Genomic DNA, 19,270 nt, shown 5'->3' with positions numbered 1-19,270 from the left:
TTCCAAGTGTGTTGAGGTTAATGTTTCTACTGCCGAAACTTTGATGGATTTTCATAGTTTTCAGCATTCGAGCAGAGTCACAAAACAAATATGAACAAGGAATGTGACACTATCTTCATTTGCTTATGATTTTTCAACACAATAGTAGAATTGGAGCCAGGTCCTGTATATACTTAGCTGCTTTCAGGATGAAACTACATCCTACAAATGAACCTTTCTTTCTCTGTTATCACATGGCTTCTTGTTATGTCTTCGACACTGCAGCAGCCAGAAAGGGCCATTGTTAACTCCAATTCATCCCTGAGCATTTGAATAACCTGCTTTACCCCCACCTCTCCCTTAGCTGCCAGGCCATAAATGACTGCTCGACCAATCTGCAGGAATACATTTTATTCAACAGAAGGCCAAATCCCTGGTAGGAACAAGGTAAAGCTTAGAAATAAGTTCACCAGAACAGCTTTTGCACCAAGAGCCAAGGCCTTGAATATGTCCGTTCCTCGCCTCACTCCTCCATCGAAAAATACTGGAACTTTACCTTGAACAGCATGGACAACCTGAAATGGTGAAACCATTGAGATATGTGGATATAATACACATGCAAAAAGATTTGTTTCTATATCTAATCAAATATTTATGAATGCGAAACACATAGTTGACTCCAATAACTAGCTTGATGTAAGGTCTAAGTACCCAATTGATCTTGCTGAGTAACTCAAACATGGCAGGAAGTTGCATTCATAGAATTTACATATTTCCTCCAAGGTATGTTGTATCTGTGGTTTAATTTTTTGTAAACAAGAATTGAGAGTTCTATACTGACAAACTTTTGTGCTATGCCTAACATTACTGTTAAAAAAGTCTAAGAAGCTAATCCATTGAATTTATCTACATTCTATAAGAGACCACATTAAACATATCAGCAACATAGGGAATAACCTCTTCAAGAACAGATATAGTAGCTGGAGCATAATCTAGTTGCCGAGCTCCATGGTTAGAGACAATGATTCCTGCAACTCCTGCTTCAATCGCTTTTATTGCTGCAAAACAGAAGCATATACCAAGTTTTTAGAATAGATGATTAATTAGTGAGAACAACAACAACGCCCCAATCACAAGTTAATCAGAGTCAGCTATATGCATCTCACTATCAGTTTTGCTCAATTTGAACCGATCCCATTCCAATATCAGTAAATTAGGTTCTCTATCACTAAGAGTTCTCTGTATATCCTATTGACATACAAATAGCTAACAAGATTAAAAAGACCCCTAGCATGTATTAAAAGGTAATCAGTGAGACCCTTGAGTTAGGAGAATTTGGATTGTTGTAAGAAGCTTAAGATCCACCTCTACCACCCTCCTATGTCTTAGAAAAACAAAAGTTGACTGAAAAAAAAGGACAGTTTATTTTGGAGGATGATGGCAAGTATCTGGAAGAAATCTCTTTTTTGTCTAGCATAACTACTTAGAATTCATATTTATGAGAATTTCTCCCTGAAGAAATTGTGACTATGTTCTTCATGATGTTTGCTTGTACCTATTTTCCTTACTTGACTGCAGTTACTATCAGATTTTTGCATTAACCAGCTCCCTTCTGAATTTCCCTACGTACGATTTAAGACTTAATACCAACCTTCAGCTTTCATGGCCATTTGCTTTGTACATGCTCGTATATACATAATCAGTGCATAAAAGTAAACTATGCAGACATCGAGGGTTCAGTAATAGATACCATCTTCAGAAGTCAGAACGCCCTTAATCAGAATTGGCAACTTGGTAATTGATTTTAACCACTCTATATCCTGCAAAGTTTTTGGATATAAAATGTTCAAAAAAGGAATGCAGTTGATCATATTTGTAGTTTTGGTAAAAAATATGAGAATCTTATTCTTCTACATATACTTTGTAGCTCAACAATTTACTTATTTTGACATACGTTGACATCCTCAACCAAAATGTTTGTTCTAGGACCAAGAGTGTATACAGTATATTCAATGATATAATATCATCCTGTGTTCTCATGTGGTATTAAGGAAAAACATGAATAAACTTTAAACTTTGTACCTTCCAACAAAGAGAAGCATCAAAAGTTACTGCTGCTAAGGCTTCAATATTTGAGCCCTTGTCCTGTAGAGTTTTAATAGTAGATAGATCAGTAAGCATGAACTACACCATTTTCAAGTTGATAGATTTATGATGTTCTGCACATCAAATTAATGAATAAGAACGTGAAAGCATATAAAGTAGCAGCACATAGAGGAAAACAGAAACGTTGTGCATCATATTCAACAAACTGAAGTAGCACACCAGTGCAGTCAAATAGAGTAACTTCTCTAGACAAATATCTTACTGATGAAGATGTTATCGTTCAAACGAGAAAAAAAGGGGGGAAAAAGAGAAGCAATGCTTACGGAAAAGCCTGTGTCAATCGTAACCAAATACATTGTAATACGCAGAAGTATCTTTTGTCAAAGTCGTGCATAATAGCAAGTTAACAACTGGTGAATAGATCAGTTAATTTACAAGTCAAAGCTGTATTCCCATTGATGGAAACTTAGGTTCTACCTACTGGGAAGCACAAGAAGTACTACTTTTTACATTCTACTTCATAGACAAACTGATAGCATGTATTCTGGCATGGCAATTTTTGAAGCTAATCCCAGCGTCAACACCCACACCGAACAAATGGAAGGATGAAAGGAATGAATCATTCAGCAAGAACATCAGATTTAGTAGGAAAAAACAGCAAATTATGGTCATTTCAGTCGGAGAATAAATTTTGTTTCCTAAGAGAGTTCCAAATTCTCCTCTTTCAGTTTAAGAAGTGATTTGTCTGTAAAGCCAGAATTTATGGTTTTACTTACAGAAACATATTCAGTTGATATAAGACCTTCGAAGTTCTTCAACTGAGGTGCAATCATCCTGCAATTGTGACTCTTTTCTTTCTTGATCAGCACCAGATAAGATTGAAGAAGAACGGCACAAAGGATTATAGCTAGACTTGAATGACATCAAAAGGATATATAGCTTACTTATTCTTTATATCTGCCTCCCTTCTACCAAGCCTCGGAGTATCAGCTGTAAGAATAATGGCTCCAAATCCATTCTTCTCAGCTCTATGTACCATAAGTGCTGTTATATCCCTTCTTTTGTAAACCTATTGACAAATGAAATGCAACATTCTGTCTCAATACATTAAAAAACCAGTAAACATACATGGAGATCATGATAGTTAAGAAGAAATTTTACGTACATTTGGAAAAAGCGAACAGCATTGCAGCTGGAAGCAACCTCCTCCACTGTGCAGGTTGACATGTACGACAGTCCCTACAGCCAAGAGAACTCAGCATCCACACGCCAGAATTGGAAATTGATCCGCTTTGGAAAAATATTACTCCCACTCCTTTCTAATTTGTTTGACTGGTTTTGACTTGGCACGAAGTTTAAGAAAATAGAGAAGACTCTTGAATCATGTAGTTTTACGATATGTAGAATTTACTAAAATGTCCTTTAATCTTGTAGATATATTTTTTTTGAAATGGACAAAGGGAAAGCAAGACAAACATGGAGGGAGTACCATAATAATATCACATGCTGCAGCTCCTCTCGCTGTTGCAACTTCTCCTGGCATAAATACATCAGTTTGATAGAATCAGAGCTACATTGTATTTTCAGCTAAGTGACTAGGGCGCTAATTGATTTAATACAAACCTTCATGATGTGCCAATTTATGCATGGCCGTTGGGGCAATCATAATAGGAGCTGACGTCTTGTGACCTAGAATAGTAGTTGACATATCTATCTTGCTCACGTCAACAAGTATTCTAGGCCGAATACTGAGTTTTTAAGAAGTTAGTGATAGATATATGTTTGTGGCTAAATCAACAGCGATAAATTTCAAACTTACATGATTCTACTAAATGCTTCTACATTTTCTTTAAGGGTGTGCTGATCCTCAGCTCCTCCAGTATAGTAGTCGTAATACATCTTCGGAAGGGCTTGCCTAGCAAGCTCTTGGAATTCATTCACATTAACTGGTTCCTCTGCCATTAACTTGCACCTGCAAAACACGAGCACTCGCATATTGCATTTCTTGCATTGTAGAACTTTCATCTTGTGTGTCTATTCAAGTTCAAAACAGGCTCTTGTACTTAGAGGTGGATCCAGATATTGCGTTTATGGATTCTGAATTTTAAAATTTTTTGCATACTAGGTGAATTTCTTAAGATAAATACTAAAGCTACCGGGTCCTACCAAACCTGTAATTAGAACTCTAGCTCCACCCCTTCTCATACAACAACTACGAATCAAGAGACTCAGAAAAATGTCAACCTTCCCGTCCTAAAATAACCAGCTTTTAGTTAATCTAACTATTTGAGCTATTACTTATTGGTGAGGTTAGAGTTTTCATATACATTGATCTAAAAATGTACTCCCTTCGTTTCACTTTATTTGTCTCACTCATTAGTTCCTAACTTCGCATACCACATGTTTAAGACATGAGATTAATGAGTATTTTGACACATTTCACATACCTTTACTTTAACATCATTAGATCAAAAGGTTGTACTCCCTCTATCCCATTTTATATGACTTACTTTCTTCTTTTAGTCTGTCCAAAAAAAAGTACACATTTCAATATTCACTGACAATTTAGCCTTAATCAAATATCACTTATTATACACACAAAAGTTTTTATTTGTTTTTTTAAAGCTTCTTGAAACAAATTGAAAGGAGTAACAAATTAATCACTCAAGTTTGTTTAGATGTAGAACAAATCCTTTGTAACAAGGAAGGTAAATCCAAAATGAAGGAGGTAAGAGCATTTTACAATTCAGATTCAAACTTTACATCATGTGAAAAGGGATCAAGTTATTGAAGAAAGCTTCAGAAATTAGAAATAAAGAAAAAAAAGAGGATTTTTCAGAGTACCTGCAAAGTACAAAGAAGTGTTGCCGCTCCCTCTCTTCTTCGTGGTAGTTGAACTTACCAAAGTTGCTTTGCATAATAAATTTCAATACTAGGAGGTTTTTTCACCTAATAAATTAAGGTACACACGAAGAGAATTACGAAGTGGCAATTTAAACTAAACTAACAACAAGGTAAATTGTTTTTTTCCTTAATACAGCTTGTTAATTGTTTACCAATAATCTAATCTATAGCTTGGAATCATGTATTGCCGGACACTTTTAGTTTTAATTCCCTTTTTCATTTATTTTAAATATAAAACATTATAATTTTTTAATATTTACTTTGTTTATGACATATTTAGAAATCTTTGTAACATATTTTACATATTTTTAATTAGTAAAAAAGTTTAAAATTTTCTTTCTCAAATTTCAATTCAAGTTAAAATAATAAAAAAAAAAGTAATATGAATGGAGTAATTCTCGTCTTCATCTTCAAATTTTTAGATACTAAAAATCCAAGTGTGACCTAGTGTGAGAAATATGAAATTTTACATTTAAATTTAAATCTAGTGGACTTGAAATTAGTGAATGTAGTGTGAACTAAACATCATCAGAATTCACAAGTTAACGATAAGAATTAAAATGTAATATTTTTTTATTTTAACAATATAAAACTGTGATTTTAAAAAGAAAATTTACTAGAAAATCAAATTATATCAATCTAACGTGACTAATGAATAATAGAGTGATAATATGTAATAGAGTAATCAAATTACGATTATGTGTAAAATGCTTACATCTATTCTTTTGGCGTGACTTTTACTAGCGTATATTAAATTTAATGAATATGCATATTTTTCTATTCCTTTTGCGTGTATAGTTGTTCTTTTTTATCACCGACTCACCAGTAGAATAGATTGGTTCAGAATCTAGAAAGTTTGACATTTTTATGTATGAGGTATTAGAATTCTATCTTTATTTTTGTAGTTTAATCAAGTTTTACTTTTTTTCAAAAGGAAAATTAAAATGATATCAGAATTATTTTTATTTTTCAAAAGGAAAATATAATTTTATTTCATATTTAATTATTTTCATTTTCACAAAAATGTTTGAAATTCTATAAATTGAAGGCGTCTCAGCATTCACAATGCAATCGTTAACTCTTTTTTTTTTTTTCTGTTGGGGAGATTTCAATATAATAATATTAGATTTTTAGTATAGTTTTATATATCGATTTATCGTCTGTATTTGTAAATTGTCCTAAATTTTTTCGAACCCAACATGAAGTGTCTTGTGCAATAACAGATAAGTCACAAATTTCACATAAATAAAATGTATTCTTTGACATATGCATTTAAATATATATTTTTAATATACACGATATAATTTTCTGACGAGGTCGTTTATTTGTAAAGGAAGAGATGATTAAGAGCCTGTTTGGTTCAGCTTAAAAGCTGGTCAAACTGACTTAAAAGCTGATTTTTGACTTATTTAGCTGTTTGGCAATACTCAAAATAACTTATTTTAAGTTAAAAAAAACTTATTTTAAGCCAAAAGTTAAAAGTTGGGGTAGGGGTGCTTTTTTTTTTTTAGCTTATAAGCTGTTTTAAGTTGACCACGTATTTATCTTTTTGCCCTTAATATTGTTATACAATCTCCAAATTATCCACATAACCCTAACATCTCTTTCTTCCATTTTTCCCTTTTCACGTTCGGCATTGCAACTTCAGCACTTTTATCCAAACGCTTAACTGCTTATTTTAAAAATAAGTTTCAACACTTTCAAATATACTTTTTTAAAGCTGCTTTTATTAAACCCATCCAAACGGGCCCTAAACTACATCCTACCAAGCAACCTTTCTTTCTCTGTGTTAACATAATAGCCATAGTCTGTTCCAATTCATTCTTGAGCATTTCAATAACTTGTTTTACCCCAGATTCTCCCTTAGCGGCCAGACCATAGATAACCGGTCGATCAATCTGCACAAAAATATATAAAAAATATCAGTGTACAGAACTTAAATTCATTTCTTACCAAAACAGCTTTTGCGCCGAGTGCTAGAGCCTTGAATATGTCTGTTCCTCTTCTAATTCCTCCCTCAATAAAAACTGGAACTTTACCTTGAACTACATGGACCACCTAATTTAGGAGATTTAAATTTAATAATTCTCAAATTTTTAAGATTCAAAAAATAACAAATTTCAACTTTCAATTGAAAAGAATTTCAAAATGAGCTTGCATTTCAGATCTGAAGTTTAAGGGAATCACCTCTTCAAGAACAGAAATAGTAGTTGGAGTGTAATCTAGCTGCCGAGCTCCATGGTTAGAGACGATAATTCCTGCAACTCCTGCTTCATTGCTTTCATTGCTGCAAGTTTTCCATCAAAACACATATATGGAGTTTCGAGATGAGATATGGACTTGAGCTAAGGTTTATGATAAATATTATACCATCTTCACTGGTTAGAATGCCTTTTAACAGGATTGGCAACTTGGTAGCTGACTTTAACCATGCTATTTCCTACAAATTTCATCATATCATGTGATAATAAGGAACGCAACGCATATATTTAACTTTCAAATCATGTACCTTCCAACAAAACGAACGATCAAGAGTTTCTGCAGCATATGCTTTTTCCTGCAGAATTTTATTAGTACACTATTTCAAGTTTCGCCTTTCAGCATAACATGTAGTTTGTCTAATACTCATATTTGCTTTTAGTAAAAAGGCAGAATATTTACTTACAGAAATAACTTTAGTTGACAGATGACCTTCAAAGTTCTTCAACTGAGGTGCGATCATCCTGCATTAATTCTCTTAGTAGATCAATTCAGGATTACCAAAATTATAAAATTTATGAAGTACTGAATGATTAAACCAACTACTTCCAGATCAGAATGAAGATGAATCATGAAAAGGATCATAGCTAGATTTGAATGACAACAATTGTATATACAACTTACTTATTTGTTATATCAGCCTTCCTTCTACTAAGCGCAGGAGTATCAGTAGTGAGAATTATAGCCCTGAACCCATTACTCTCAGCACGACGTACCATATGTTCTGTTATCTCTCTCTTGGAAGCCTATTGACAAAGAATAAATAATAAAACTCTATCTGTTGCAAAACATGAAAAATCATTATTTACGTATGAAGATAACGAGAGTTGGGAATAATATGTTACAAAAATCTGAATGAAGCGAACAGCCTTGCACGTAAATGACAATCCCCGTATCCAAGAGAATTTTAGCATCCAGACACTAGAATTCGATAAAATCTGTTCTTTTTTTTTTCAGAAAATATTACCGCGATAACATTACATGATGCAGCGCCTCTAGCTGTTGCAATTTCTCCTGGCATAAATATAACAGGTTTGTAGAATCAGTTAACCATAAGCGACTAAGGAGATACTCTCCGTTTCAATTTGTTTCTCTTACTTTCCTTTTTAGTCGGTTCCTCTTTTCTTATTTTGAGAAGTCTTTAAGTCTATCTTTCCACTTGACATGTTTAAAAGCACAAGGTTAAAGATCTTTTGGTACATTCTACATATCTTTAGTTTAAGATAACAAGACACAAAAATCTTCTTTACTTTCTTAAATGTTGTGTCAAGTCAAAACCAGACAAACAAATTGAAATGAATGGAGTAATTGATTTAGTACAACCTTCAGGGTGTGCAAATTTGTGCGTCATAGTTGGGGCAATCATTATAGGAGCTGACGTCTTGTGACTGAGTATAACAGTTGACATGTCTATTCTGCTCACATCAACAAGTATTCTTGGCTGGATTCTGAGTTTTTTTGAAAATTAGTTAATACTGATAGATATCTGTCCATGGACAGTTCAAGAGCAAGAAATTACAAACTTACATGATTCTATGAAATGCTTCAATATTTTCTTTGAGTGTGTGCTGGTCCTCAGCTCCTCCAGAAAAGAAGTCATAGGATATCTTTGGAAGAACTTGCCTAGCTAGCTCTTCAAATTCATTCACATCAACTGGTTCACCTGCCATTTATTAGCCTGCACGCAAGAGCATTCATATGTTAAATTGTTCTTGTTGTAGAATTTTGGTCTTGTTTTGAGGGAAGAATTTGAGGTTTTGAAGTATAGATATTAGTACCCCGTAGGATGCAGATCAGAGTTCACGCCTCCAGTATCTCCACCTTCTTGTTCTTTTTATAATTTAGAAGCTCTTAGATCAAATGAGCTGATAGCTGTATTTGAACTTAGAACTTTTGAATGCAGGGTCCATACTCACATATAGGCATAAGGCTATTTCCCAAAAGTCATTTTTTTAGAACTTAGAAGCTCATAGCTGTGGTGAATTTAGAGATAGCCTTTTAAATGCCGGGTCCATTTCGCTATATCCCTAAAACTTCTAAATTATAAAACAAGAAGGTGGAGATGCTGGAAAACTGAACTCCTTTCTGTATCCTAATATTCTTGCCTCAAAACCTCGGATTCTGCTCTCAAAAGAACCAAAATTCAGTGATTTAACATACAAATGCATAAATGGCAGGTGAACCAGTAAACGTGAATGAATTTGAAGAGCTAGCTAGGCAAGTTCTTCCAAAGATATCCTATGACTTTTTCTCTGGAGGAGCTGAGGACCAGCACACACTCAAAGAAAATATTGAAGCATTTCGTAGAATCACGTAAGTTTGTAACTTCTTGCTCTTGATTAGGTAATAGAGATCACAGCACTAACCTTTTAGAAACTCAGTATCCGGCCAAGAATACTAGTTGATGTGAGCAAAATTAACATGTCAACTATTATACTCGGTCACAAGACATCAGCTCCAATTATAGTTGCCCCAACTTCGTCGCATCAATTGGCACATCCTGAAGGTTCGGATAAAATCAATTAGTAAAACCTAGCATGTTATCTTAAGGTACCCACACCGCGTAGTTCTTACTCCAAAAAGCTGTTGTATTTATGCCAGGAGAAGTTGCAACAGCTAGAGGTGCTGCAGCATGTAATGTTATCATGGTAATGGTTTTAGTTTGGTAAAAAACATACCTAAAGTATCTACTTTGAGTTCCATACTTGAACTATCATGTGTGCAAGTTTACCAACTATTTATAAAAAACAATTCAACTATCAGGTAGGAATATGGAACGTTTGATAGTTGAGGTATCTTTTGATACATAGTTGGTGATAGTTTAAGTAGGAAACTCACACACATAATAGTTCAGTTATTGAACTCAAAAAAGCAGGATACTTGTAGCTATATTTTTGACCCTTCTGTCTAATATTTTCTAAAAAAACAGATCAAGTTCGAATTCTGGTATGTGAATGCTAAATTCTCTTGGATGTAGGGAGTGGCATTTACGTCAACATGCACAATGGAGGAGGTTGCTTCAAGCTGCAAGGCTGTTCGCTTCATTCAGACTTTTGTAACTTACTATCCCCAACTCTCACATCCCGGTACATATTTACTGATTTTTGTGTTCTATAACAGATAGGTAAATTTTTTTTCTTTGAAAATAGGCTTTCAAGAGAGAGATAACAGCAAATATGGTACAGAGAGCTGAACGCAATGGGTTCAGGGCTATAATCCTCACTGCTGATACTCCCAGGCTAGGTAGAAAGGAGGCAGATATAAAGAATAAGTAAGTTGTATATACAATTGTTGTCATTCAAGAATCAACTCTAGCTAAAATCCTTTTCATGATTCATCTTCACTCTAATCCGGAATAGTCGGTTTCATCATTCAGTACTTGAAAAATATATATAATTTTGGTAACTATGTTGATAAAGAGAACAAATGCAGGATGATTGCGCCTCCTTTCAAGAACTTTGAAGGTCTTATATCAACTGTAGCTGTTTCTGTAAGTAAAAGCAATTATTAGACATATTGACAAGTTAAGCTGAAAAGCAAAACTTGAAACTCCTCAAAGAAACTTAGTTTGCAGGACTGCAATGTGTCAAATAGCTGGTTCCTACTACTATAAGCATTAGTTTTCTCTTTTATTTTGTTATATGACACAATTTCCATCGATATATCTACTTAAAAAAATACTGTACACTAGGCTTACTAATCCACAGATAAAATTCTGCAGGACAAAGGCTCAAATGTTGAAGCTTACGCTGCAGAAACTCTTGATCCTTCGTTTTGCTGGAAGGTACAAAATTTAAAAGTTTAACATATGTGTTCCTTAATACCACATGAAATGATCATATGATGAAATATAGTCTTGGTCCTTGAATGCAAATTTTATTGAGGCTGTCAACATTTGTTAAAAGTACATTAGGGAAGGAGCATTTCTAGTTTCATAGTCTTCTGTAACCTCACAATCTCCAAAAATTTTGCAGGATATAGCATGGTTAAAATCAATTACCAAGTTGCCAATTCTGATTAAGGGTGTTCTCACTGGTGAAGATGGTAATAATTTTTATCACTGAACCTTAGCTTAAGTCAACAGAAACTCTAATCAGCTCCATATGATTTGACATATATACACTATAAACTTGATTCTGCGACTAAGTCTCACCAATTGAGCATTTCTTCCAAAGAATTTTTTTCATACAATTCTTTGCAGCAACCAAAGCAATTGAAGCAGGAGTTGCAGGAATAATCGTCTCTAACCATGGAGCTCGGCAGCTGGATTACACTCCAGCTACTATTTCTGTTCTTGAAGAGGTGATTTTCTTCCTTACATGTTTGATGTCCTCTTTTTAGCTAGTGTATTGGCTTCCATATATTCCTTCCTGAATGTCCAAATGGTTTCAGGTGGTCCATGCTGTTCAAGGTAAAGTTCCAGTTCTTTTTGATGGAGGAATTAGGCGAGGAACTGACATATTCAAGGCGTTAGCACTAGGCGCAAAAGCTGTTCTGGTGAACTTAATGATTTACAGAAATGTATTTAGCTTATATATGCTAAGAGTGTATTGAAATTAACTTAATTTTTAAACTCTACAGATTGGTCGACCAGTCATCTACGCCCTAGCTGCTAAGGGGGAGACCGGGGTAAAACAAGTTATAGAAATGCTCAAGAATGAATTGGAGCAGACCATGGCTCTTGCTGGCTGCCGCACTGTGGATGACATTACCAGAAGCCATGTTAATACAGAGACCGAAAGGATCCTATGTAGGATGTAGTTTAATCCTATGTTCCTCTAAATAAACGGCTTATTAGCGCTAAACTCTATAATCATGTCACGTCTTGCTTTCTAATAATCCTCTGTGTAGTAGCATTTCTGCTCCTCTCCAATAACTAAATCCTTGTATAGGATTGTGATAATTTCCTTATGGTAACTGCAGTGGCCTAGCCACATACAATAAAGGTTCATCCGTTGAACACCTTTCATCCAAAAGTTATACTCTATACATAATACATAAATATCAAATTTTAGTGAAATTTATGTCTTCGTAATTAGGTACCTGCACTTTTCGGTGTGAGATACTTCATATTTTAAAATGTCAACTATATAGATTCTGGACCAACCACTCCCTCGGGTTGACACTGAAGGAAAGTAGAACACTATACACGCAAACGCATTGAAATATATGCACCTATTTTAGATATATATAGAACTCAATATCCACTACGAGTGACCACACTAAACCAAGTGGGGCATGACAAGTGTTTGCTCATAGTCTTGAACTTAACTTTTCTTTATTAGACTTCACCCTGTATTACAGCAGGGCCAATATCTCATGAAATTAATCTTCTCTTGTGCTCAAATCTTGTTCTGCATCATGTGTGGCAAGATTTGAATTGCTTTCCTGCAGTTATTTTGTAATAAAACTAGACTATTGTAATCCATTTGAATATCTTAACATCTGAAATCGATGCTTTAAATAGCAATATCGCAATTGAACAACATTACAAGCAAGATGTCACATGATTGTAGAATTGTTGGGGCTAGGCCATTCGTTTAAGAAACAGAATTACATCTTACAGAGGAACCTCTCTTTTTCTGTCTTAACATGGCTTCTCGTAATATCATCCACAGTGCAGCAGCCAGCAAGAGCCATGGTCAGCTCAAGTTCATTCTTTAGCATTTCAATAACTTGCTTTACCCCAGATTCTCCCTTAGCAGCCAGGCCATAGATAACTGGTCGACCAATCTGCACGAATATACAGATAGAAAATATAAACTATTTACACTATCAGCGTATACAAGTTAAATGCATTCCTTTAAATCATTAAGTTCACCATAACAGCTTTTGCCCCTAGTGCTAACGCCTTGAATATATCTGTTCCTCGCCTAATTCCTCCATCGAGAAGAACTGGAACTTTACCTTGAACAGCTTGGACCACCTAAAACCATTGAAATTAAGGAGGGATATATGGAAGTCAATGCACAAGCTAAGAAGATTTTCAAATAACATATTTCAACTGTCAATTCAAATGAGCTTGTAATTCAAACATAAGAGGAAGGAAATCACCTCTTCAAGAACAGAAATAGTAGCTGGAGAGTAATCTAGTTGTCGAGCTCCATGATTAGAGACGATAATTCCTACAACTCCTGCTTCAATTGCTTTCATTGCTGAGGAAAAAAAAAGTATATGCCAGTCAACTTGTAGGAAAATCTGAGGTTTTATATGCAAATAGCTAAGGCTCACTGATAATACTAGTACCATCTTCACCATTGAGAACACCCTTAATCAAAATTGGCAACTTAGTAATTGATTTTAGCCACGCTATATCCTGCAAAGTTTTCAGAGAGTGTGAGGATTACAGAATGATCATATTTGACTTCAACTCTATTTGTAGATCAGCAATTTCACATATTTTAACATACTGTCTACACTCGAGAAATTTGAGTTCGTGTATCAAAGATTGTATTTCATCATATAATAAGGAACACATACATTTAACTTTTAAATCTTGTACCTTCCAGCAAAGCGACGGATCAAGAGTTTCTTCAGCATATGCTGCAAGATTTGAGCCTTTGTCCTGCAGAGTTTTGTAAGTGGATTAGTAAGCATAGTCTACACTAGTTTCATGTTAATATATCTATCACAAGTTGGATTTCTTAGGGTCACTCAACTAATAGTTATTATCTCAGAATGTTACATCTAAGAAATCAACCTTATCTTCGATGATTAGCAGAAATTTTTATGGTTTTACTTACAGAAACAACATCAGTTGATATAAAACCTTCAAAATTCCTCAGCCGAAATGATATCATCCTGCAATTCCCACTCTTAGTAGATTAACACAGTATTACTAAAAAGAAATTCTGTAAGAGCTAAAATAGTGAAACCAACTTATTCCGGATTAGTATGTAAAGAATTTAAGTATAAAAAGATATACAGCTTACTTATTCTTTATATCAGCCTCCCTTCTGCCAAGCCTTGGAGTATCAGCAGTGAGAATTATAGCCCTGAACCCATTCTTCTCAGCTCGACGTACCATAAATTCTGTTACATCTCTCTTTTTGAAAACCTATTGACAAAGAATAAATTACCTATCTGATAACAGAACACTATATATATATAACAATGATCAGAGTTTGGAATAATAAAAGTTACATATATTTGAAAGAAGCGAACAGCATTGCAGCTTGAAGCAACCTCCTCCACTGTGCAGGTAGACATAAATGACAGTCCCTATATTCAAGAAAACTCAACATCTATGTTGAAACATATTATAATTAAGTAATAACAACGTAAGCTTTTATTTAGGTGAGGAAGTCATACAATTTCAATAATCCATGAGTTGATTTCTCAACTAGTAGTATTATCTCAGAAAATCACCAATGTTCTTGATTTCAGTTTTCAAAAAAGAAAGTGACTTTTAAGATAATAATCAATTAGTTAATGATTATCTGAGAAATCGTCTTAACATTCCACACACCAGAGTTGGAAACAGATATTTTACCATGATAACATTACATGCTGCAGCACCTCTAGCTGTTGCAACTTCTCCTGGCATAAATACAACAGCTTGTTAGAGTAAGAAGTACGCGGTGGGGGTACCTTAAGCTAACAGACTAGTTTTTACTAATTGACTTAATCCGAACCTTCAGGATGTGCCAATTGATGCGCAGAAGAAGGGGCAAGTATAATTGGAGCTGATGTCTTGTGACCAAGTATGACAGTTGACATGTCTATTCTGCTCACATCAACTAGTATTCTTGGCTGAATACTGAGTTTCTGAAATGTTAGTATTGCTACCATCTTTTTTGCCAAAATTAATCAAGAGCAAGAAATTACAAACTTACGTGATTCTATGAAATGCTTCGACATTTTCTTTGAGTGTGTACTCATCCTCAGCTCCTCCGGCAAAGAAGTCATAGTACATTTTGGGAAGAACTTTCCTAGCAAGCTCTTGAAATTCATTCACATTAACTGGTTCACTCGCCATTTTAGCCTGCACACACGAGCATTCGTATGTTAAATTCATCTCATATAGTTGAATTTTGTATTCAATATATCCCTCAAGTTTGGTTAGTAATAAAAATCAATTTAGCTAAACAAATAATTATAGGATTTAGCTATGTTGCTTAGACTCTTCAAGACTGTCCAGGGTGAGTGTCGGAAGCATGTTTGGAGAGTCCGAGCAACTAAAATCAACAAACAGCAAACACGAAAATTCTAAAAGCAAATGGTGAGATATTAGTAATATAATTAATTAAAAGTAAAGGCAAAATTTCCTATGTTCAATTCAAATATTTTCATTTCCCACAGGTAGGGACAGATCTATCTAAAGTTGATGTTACATATTCGGCAGAATCCAGTAGCTTTAGTAGTTCTAACATATCCACTTAACTTAAACTTGAAATTCAGATCCAACTTATAATTTCGAATCAGTCTATGTGTTGAACAAGTACATATGGAGCAAACACAAGTTTAGATCAAAATTCAATTAATTTTTGGAAGTAAAAACATTGAATACCTGTTGTATAGAAAACAGAGAAGAGTTGAAGTTCAGTGCTCAATTAATTAGCTAATAGTTGTAGTTGATTGAACTAGAGAATTATAGTTCACTGTAAATGATTAGCATAATTCAAGATTACAATAATCTTGATAGTAGGAGGAATATCTAATCTAGGGAGAAAGTGGTAAGTAATAAAGTTTCCACTTAATACAATTAAAACTTACGTGTATAATTAAGATACATACAATAATTTGTATGATAACTATTTTGAGTCAAACGTGTTTATTATGAATATTGTATTATGTATTTAAGTACTTAATAAATGATAATTTCTTTGGTCTTCACTCTTAATTTTCTCTCTTCCAATTTTTAAAAATTTTTTAAATATTTTTTTCAATAATTTTTAATTCTATTAAATAAATATTAGAATCAATGGTCAATTTTTCTGTGTTAATTTGTTTTTTTATATATTGTAACCATTTTGCTACAATTTTTTTTAGGAAAATTTATGTAATTATAAAATTTAAGATAACATAATCTCTAAAAATTTCTATCGAATGAATTACAAAATTCTCTTTTTTCCTTTCTATCTAAACGTTGGATACATCACTCCACTTCAATCATACATTACAACTTTGTTAGTGTACAATGTATCTGGTACAAATGTTATCGTCGATACATAACTCCAATAATTTCAAACTTAAATCAATATGAATCTGGTTTATAGTTATGTATCTAATACCTAACTTATATGTTTGATACATAACCTATTTATCATTTGTTATGTATCAAGCGAAAGAGCAATGTATTCGCTGAAATATTGGAAGTTATTATAATTTAAAAAACTTTTTAATAGGATGTAATAGTACCCAAATTATTGAGGTTTTTGTACTATATCGTGCGGTATATTTACGTAAGATACCCAAATCAGATTTAATGGAAATTGCAACCAAAAAGGGCTAATGGGCCTCTTTCAGGCTTGTGGGCTTATCAGGATCACCGCATTTTCCTCAATCGTATGAGCCCAAACCATCTGTTAAAGTACCGGCCCATTTGGCCCAAAAATTCTTTCTGTTAATCTTCCCAAACTCACATAATATCGCAACTTCTCAAACTCACATAATTTTAAAAATGAAAAGTGGTCATTTCATAGAATTTTAATTAAACTTATATGTACATTAGTCTCTTATAAATAAAATTTTTAAAAGCACATTTGCTTCATGATATATATTTAATCAGTAAAGAAATCAACTAGCATTAAATGATACCTATATATTTTGTATTAATATTGAATATTACACGTGAACTTATTTATGTTGGGTTATTATATTTTATGCTTTTATAGAAGACTGTGAATGTTAGACTTAGACAATCATATTAAATATGAATGACTATCTTATGAGTGATATCCACTATATTGATCATGTGAATTGAATTTATAGAAAAAAGAACAAAACTAAATACATCTCTTTTCAGATATGTTATTGAATTTCATTTTAATACTTTAATAACGACATGTCGTAACGTTTTATACGAATTAGTGTCAATAAATAATAAAATCGTATGCATATATCAATTAAAGACGATTTATATATTTATTTATAAAATGAACATTTGAGATCAAATTTAAAAATTCTTTCAAAATGTAAATTAAAAATATTTAATAAAAACACTTTATCTCATGTATTTAAATATTTAATTAAAATAAGTCATAGTTCAAATATCAAAATAAAATTATTGACAAATATAAAAGAGTATCAATATAGTAAGTCAAAATATATTTATGTAATTTAACATTACTACTACACTTTTTGTAATAGTTACGTTTCTTGGTCGTTCAAATATATTTATTACTAGACTAAATATATATTAGACCTGCCTTATCTTATAGGACACGACTAACAAACCAAGAAACCAAACCCCAAAAATAAAAATAAAATCAGAACAAACAAAAATTATTTTCACAAACTAAATATCATTTTTTAAAAATTGAAAAATCTAGCCGTATAATTGAATAACATATCCTTATTTATTTGAACCCTAGATAACCCACTTGCTGCTAGAACGTCAGCACAACCTCTCTTCTTCGATTCGAGTGAGCACTTTGTGCATATTAAGTAAATTTCATTGTATAATAATTTATAAACTATACGAAAATGTAAATCGTACTATATAAATCCTATGTGATGGACTCAATTCAAAAAACATTCATGAAAATTAATTTCATCACCCTTCTGACTAACAAAGCTATCTCTTATTAGTAGCGAAGTCTTCAAAGGAATTTCCCGCAAAGATCTGAAAACTATCTTCTTTTTTAATAAGCAGATGATAAAGCCGGGCATAGAATAAATTAATGGAAGTGAGAATAGGACTTGACTTGTCGTTACGCAGGTAATGGCCGAGACATTATGCGCGGTTTAAAAGAATATACCATTGCAAAAAACATCAAAATTCCTTTCATTTTTCTATCCTCACTCTTTCTCTCTTACAACCCAAAGGCATTAGCAGACTAATCATCGTGATAAAATAACTTTTGATTGGGAGTGCTTCACTCTTTGAAATATGAAGTAGTCGGCCCCAAACAAAAGGAAATTTTGAGATACTGGGGCTAAGCATTTATGTGATGTGCGGCTGCATCAAATTGACATTGTCAGCTGCCAAACAATTTGATTGAATTAATCAAAATGTGAGTGTCTCTGTCTCTGTCTCTGGGACTTTGCGGCTTATGCATTAACCACTCCTTTTCCAAATTCTACGACGGTAGAGTGGGGCCGAAGCTTGCGGGGGGCGAATCTACAGTTTTTTTCAAGTACAAGTGAATTTATGATTTTTTTTTTTGTTTTTACGTATTTTAGATATTATTTTTTAACTTAATATACTTTTCCAATAGGTATGTTTTAATGATTTTGCTAAATTCATAGTTACGACTAAAAAAATGGACGGCACAAATTTTAAGGATTCACTCATATTTATTTTTTGATTATATATAGAAGTCGTTTTGTCATGAAAATTATAAAATTTTCAAATTTAATCTTGAAATTAGGTTTTAATTTTGAAGAAGTGCTCCAAATCTATTATTCAACTTAATTTTCAAATAAAGTATTCTATTTGTATCAATTTATGAAACACATTTCATTTTTCGAGATTCAAACAACTTAAGTTTCGTCAAGAATTTGCTCATGTAATTTTTAAAATGAATTTTCTGTATATTTATAAATCATATAAAAAGTAATATAAGTCATACTAATTAACTATTTAAATTTTTTAAATAACATATAAAAAATTTAGATAAAGATACATTTGAAATCAGAAACGTGTCTCAGAAGAATGGAGTATTATCTTTCTCCCTTTTAGAAAATGCATGATCAGATATGCAACTCTTTTTTTTTTTAATAAAAAATGAAAGTGAAGAAATATTTAAAGTCTGGTTAAGTGGCAACGTAATTTTCAAATGGAGGGACGTAGACAGATGGTTAATAATTAATTAATTAGGGTGCAGATTTGGGCCAAGCCCACAAAGGATAGCTACCT

At 33.1% G+C, this 19,270-nt stretch overlaps 3 protein-coding genes and 1 pseudogene across 6 annotated transcripts; 1 reads left to right on the top strand and 3 right to left on the bottom strand.

The window, feature by feature from the left end:
• Positions 1-11: 11 nt before the first annotated feature.
• LOC107014843 (peroxisomal (S)-2-hydroxy-acid oxidase GLO4-like) lies at positions 12-5,062 on the bottom strand. Of its 3 annotated transcripts, XM_027915683.1 has the most exons (13): positions 4,930-5,051; positions 4,533-4,609; positions 3,905-4,057; positions 3,709-3,833; positions 3,575-3,621; positions 3,247-3,324; positions 3,030-3,154; positions 2,862-2,919; positions 2,062-2,124; positions 1,730-1,799; positions 937-1,037; positions 450-554; positions 12-374 (listed from the first exon to the last, which is right to left on the bottom strand). In XM_027915683.1, exons 3-13 carry the CDS (start codon positions 4,045-4,047, stop codon positions 195-197), a joined length of 1,095 nt encoding a protein of 364 aa, XP_027771484.1. In that variant the 5' UTR covers positions 4,048-4,057; positions 4,533-4,609; positions 4,930-5,051; the 3' UTR covers positions 12-194. The 3 variants fall into 3 exon arrangements, with proteins under 3 accessions (XP_027771484.1, XP_015070438.2, XP_027771485.1); XM_015214952.2 differs by lacking the exon at positions 4,533-4,609 and having other exon boundaries at positions 4,930-5,062; XM_027915684.1 differs by lacking the exons at positions 3,905-4,057; positions 4,533-4,609; positions 4,930-5,051 and having other exon boundaries at positions 3,247-3,427; positions 3,709-3,795.
• A 1,568-nt stretch (positions 5,063-6,630) lies between these two features.
• LOC107013665 lies at positions 6,631-9,185 on the bottom strand (annotated as a pseudogene).
• A 113-nt stretch (positions 9,186-9,298) lies between these two features.
• On the top strand, positions 9,299-12,224 carry LOC107012987 (peroxisomal (S)-2-hydroxy-acid oxidase GLO4-like). The gene is made up of 11 exons (XM_015212967.2): positions 9,299-9,561; positions 9,630-9,754; positions 9,850-9,896; positions 10,226-10,303; positions 10,398-10,519; positions 10,681-10,738; positions 10,970-11,032; positions 11,223-11,292; positions 11,450-11,550; positions 11,641-11,745; positions 11,830-12,224. Exons 1-11 carry the CDS (start codon positions 9,419-9,421, stop codon positions 12,007-12,009), a joined length of 1,092 nt encoding a protein of 363 aa, XP_015068453.1. The 5' UTR covers positions 9,299-9,418; the 3' UTR covers positions 12,010-12,224.
• A 440-nt stretch (positions 12,225-12,664) lies between these two features.
• Positions 12,665-15,937, bottom strand: LOC107012903 (peroxisomal (S)-2-hydroxy-acid oxidase GLO4-like). 2 transcript variants are annotated; one of them, XM_027915144.1, is made up of 12 exons: positions 15,758-15,937; positions 15,084-15,232; positions 14,883-15,007; positions 14,741-14,787; positions 14,392-14,469; positions 14,181-14,305; positions 13,992-14,049; positions 13,751-13,813; positions 13,489-13,564; positions 13,303-13,403; positions 13,070-13,174; positions 12,665-12,981 (listed from the first exon to the last, which is right to left on the bottom strand). In XM_027915144.1, exons 2-12 carry the CDS (start codon positions 15,224-15,226, stop codon positions 12,802-12,804), a joined length of 1,101 nt encoding a protein of 366 aa, XP_027770945.1. In that variant the 5' UTR covers positions 15,227-15,232; positions 15,758-15,937; the 3' UTR covers positions 12,665-12,801. The 2 variants fall into 2 exon arrangements, with proteins under 2 accessions (XP_027770945.1, XP_015068355.1); XM_015212869.2 differs by having other exon boundaries at positions 13,495-13,564.
• Between the last annotated feature and the right edge of the window lie 3,333 nt (positions 15,938-19,270).

This window comes from Solanum pennellii, chromosome 3 (genome assembly GCF_001406875.1).
Source record: "Solanum pennellii chromosome 3, SPENNV200".
NCBI classification, from domain to species: Eukaryota; Viridiplantae; Streptophyta; class Magnoliopsida; order Solanales; family Solanaceae; genus Solanum; species Solanum pennellii.
This window is presented reverse-complemented; position numbering and strand designations above follow the sequence as displayed.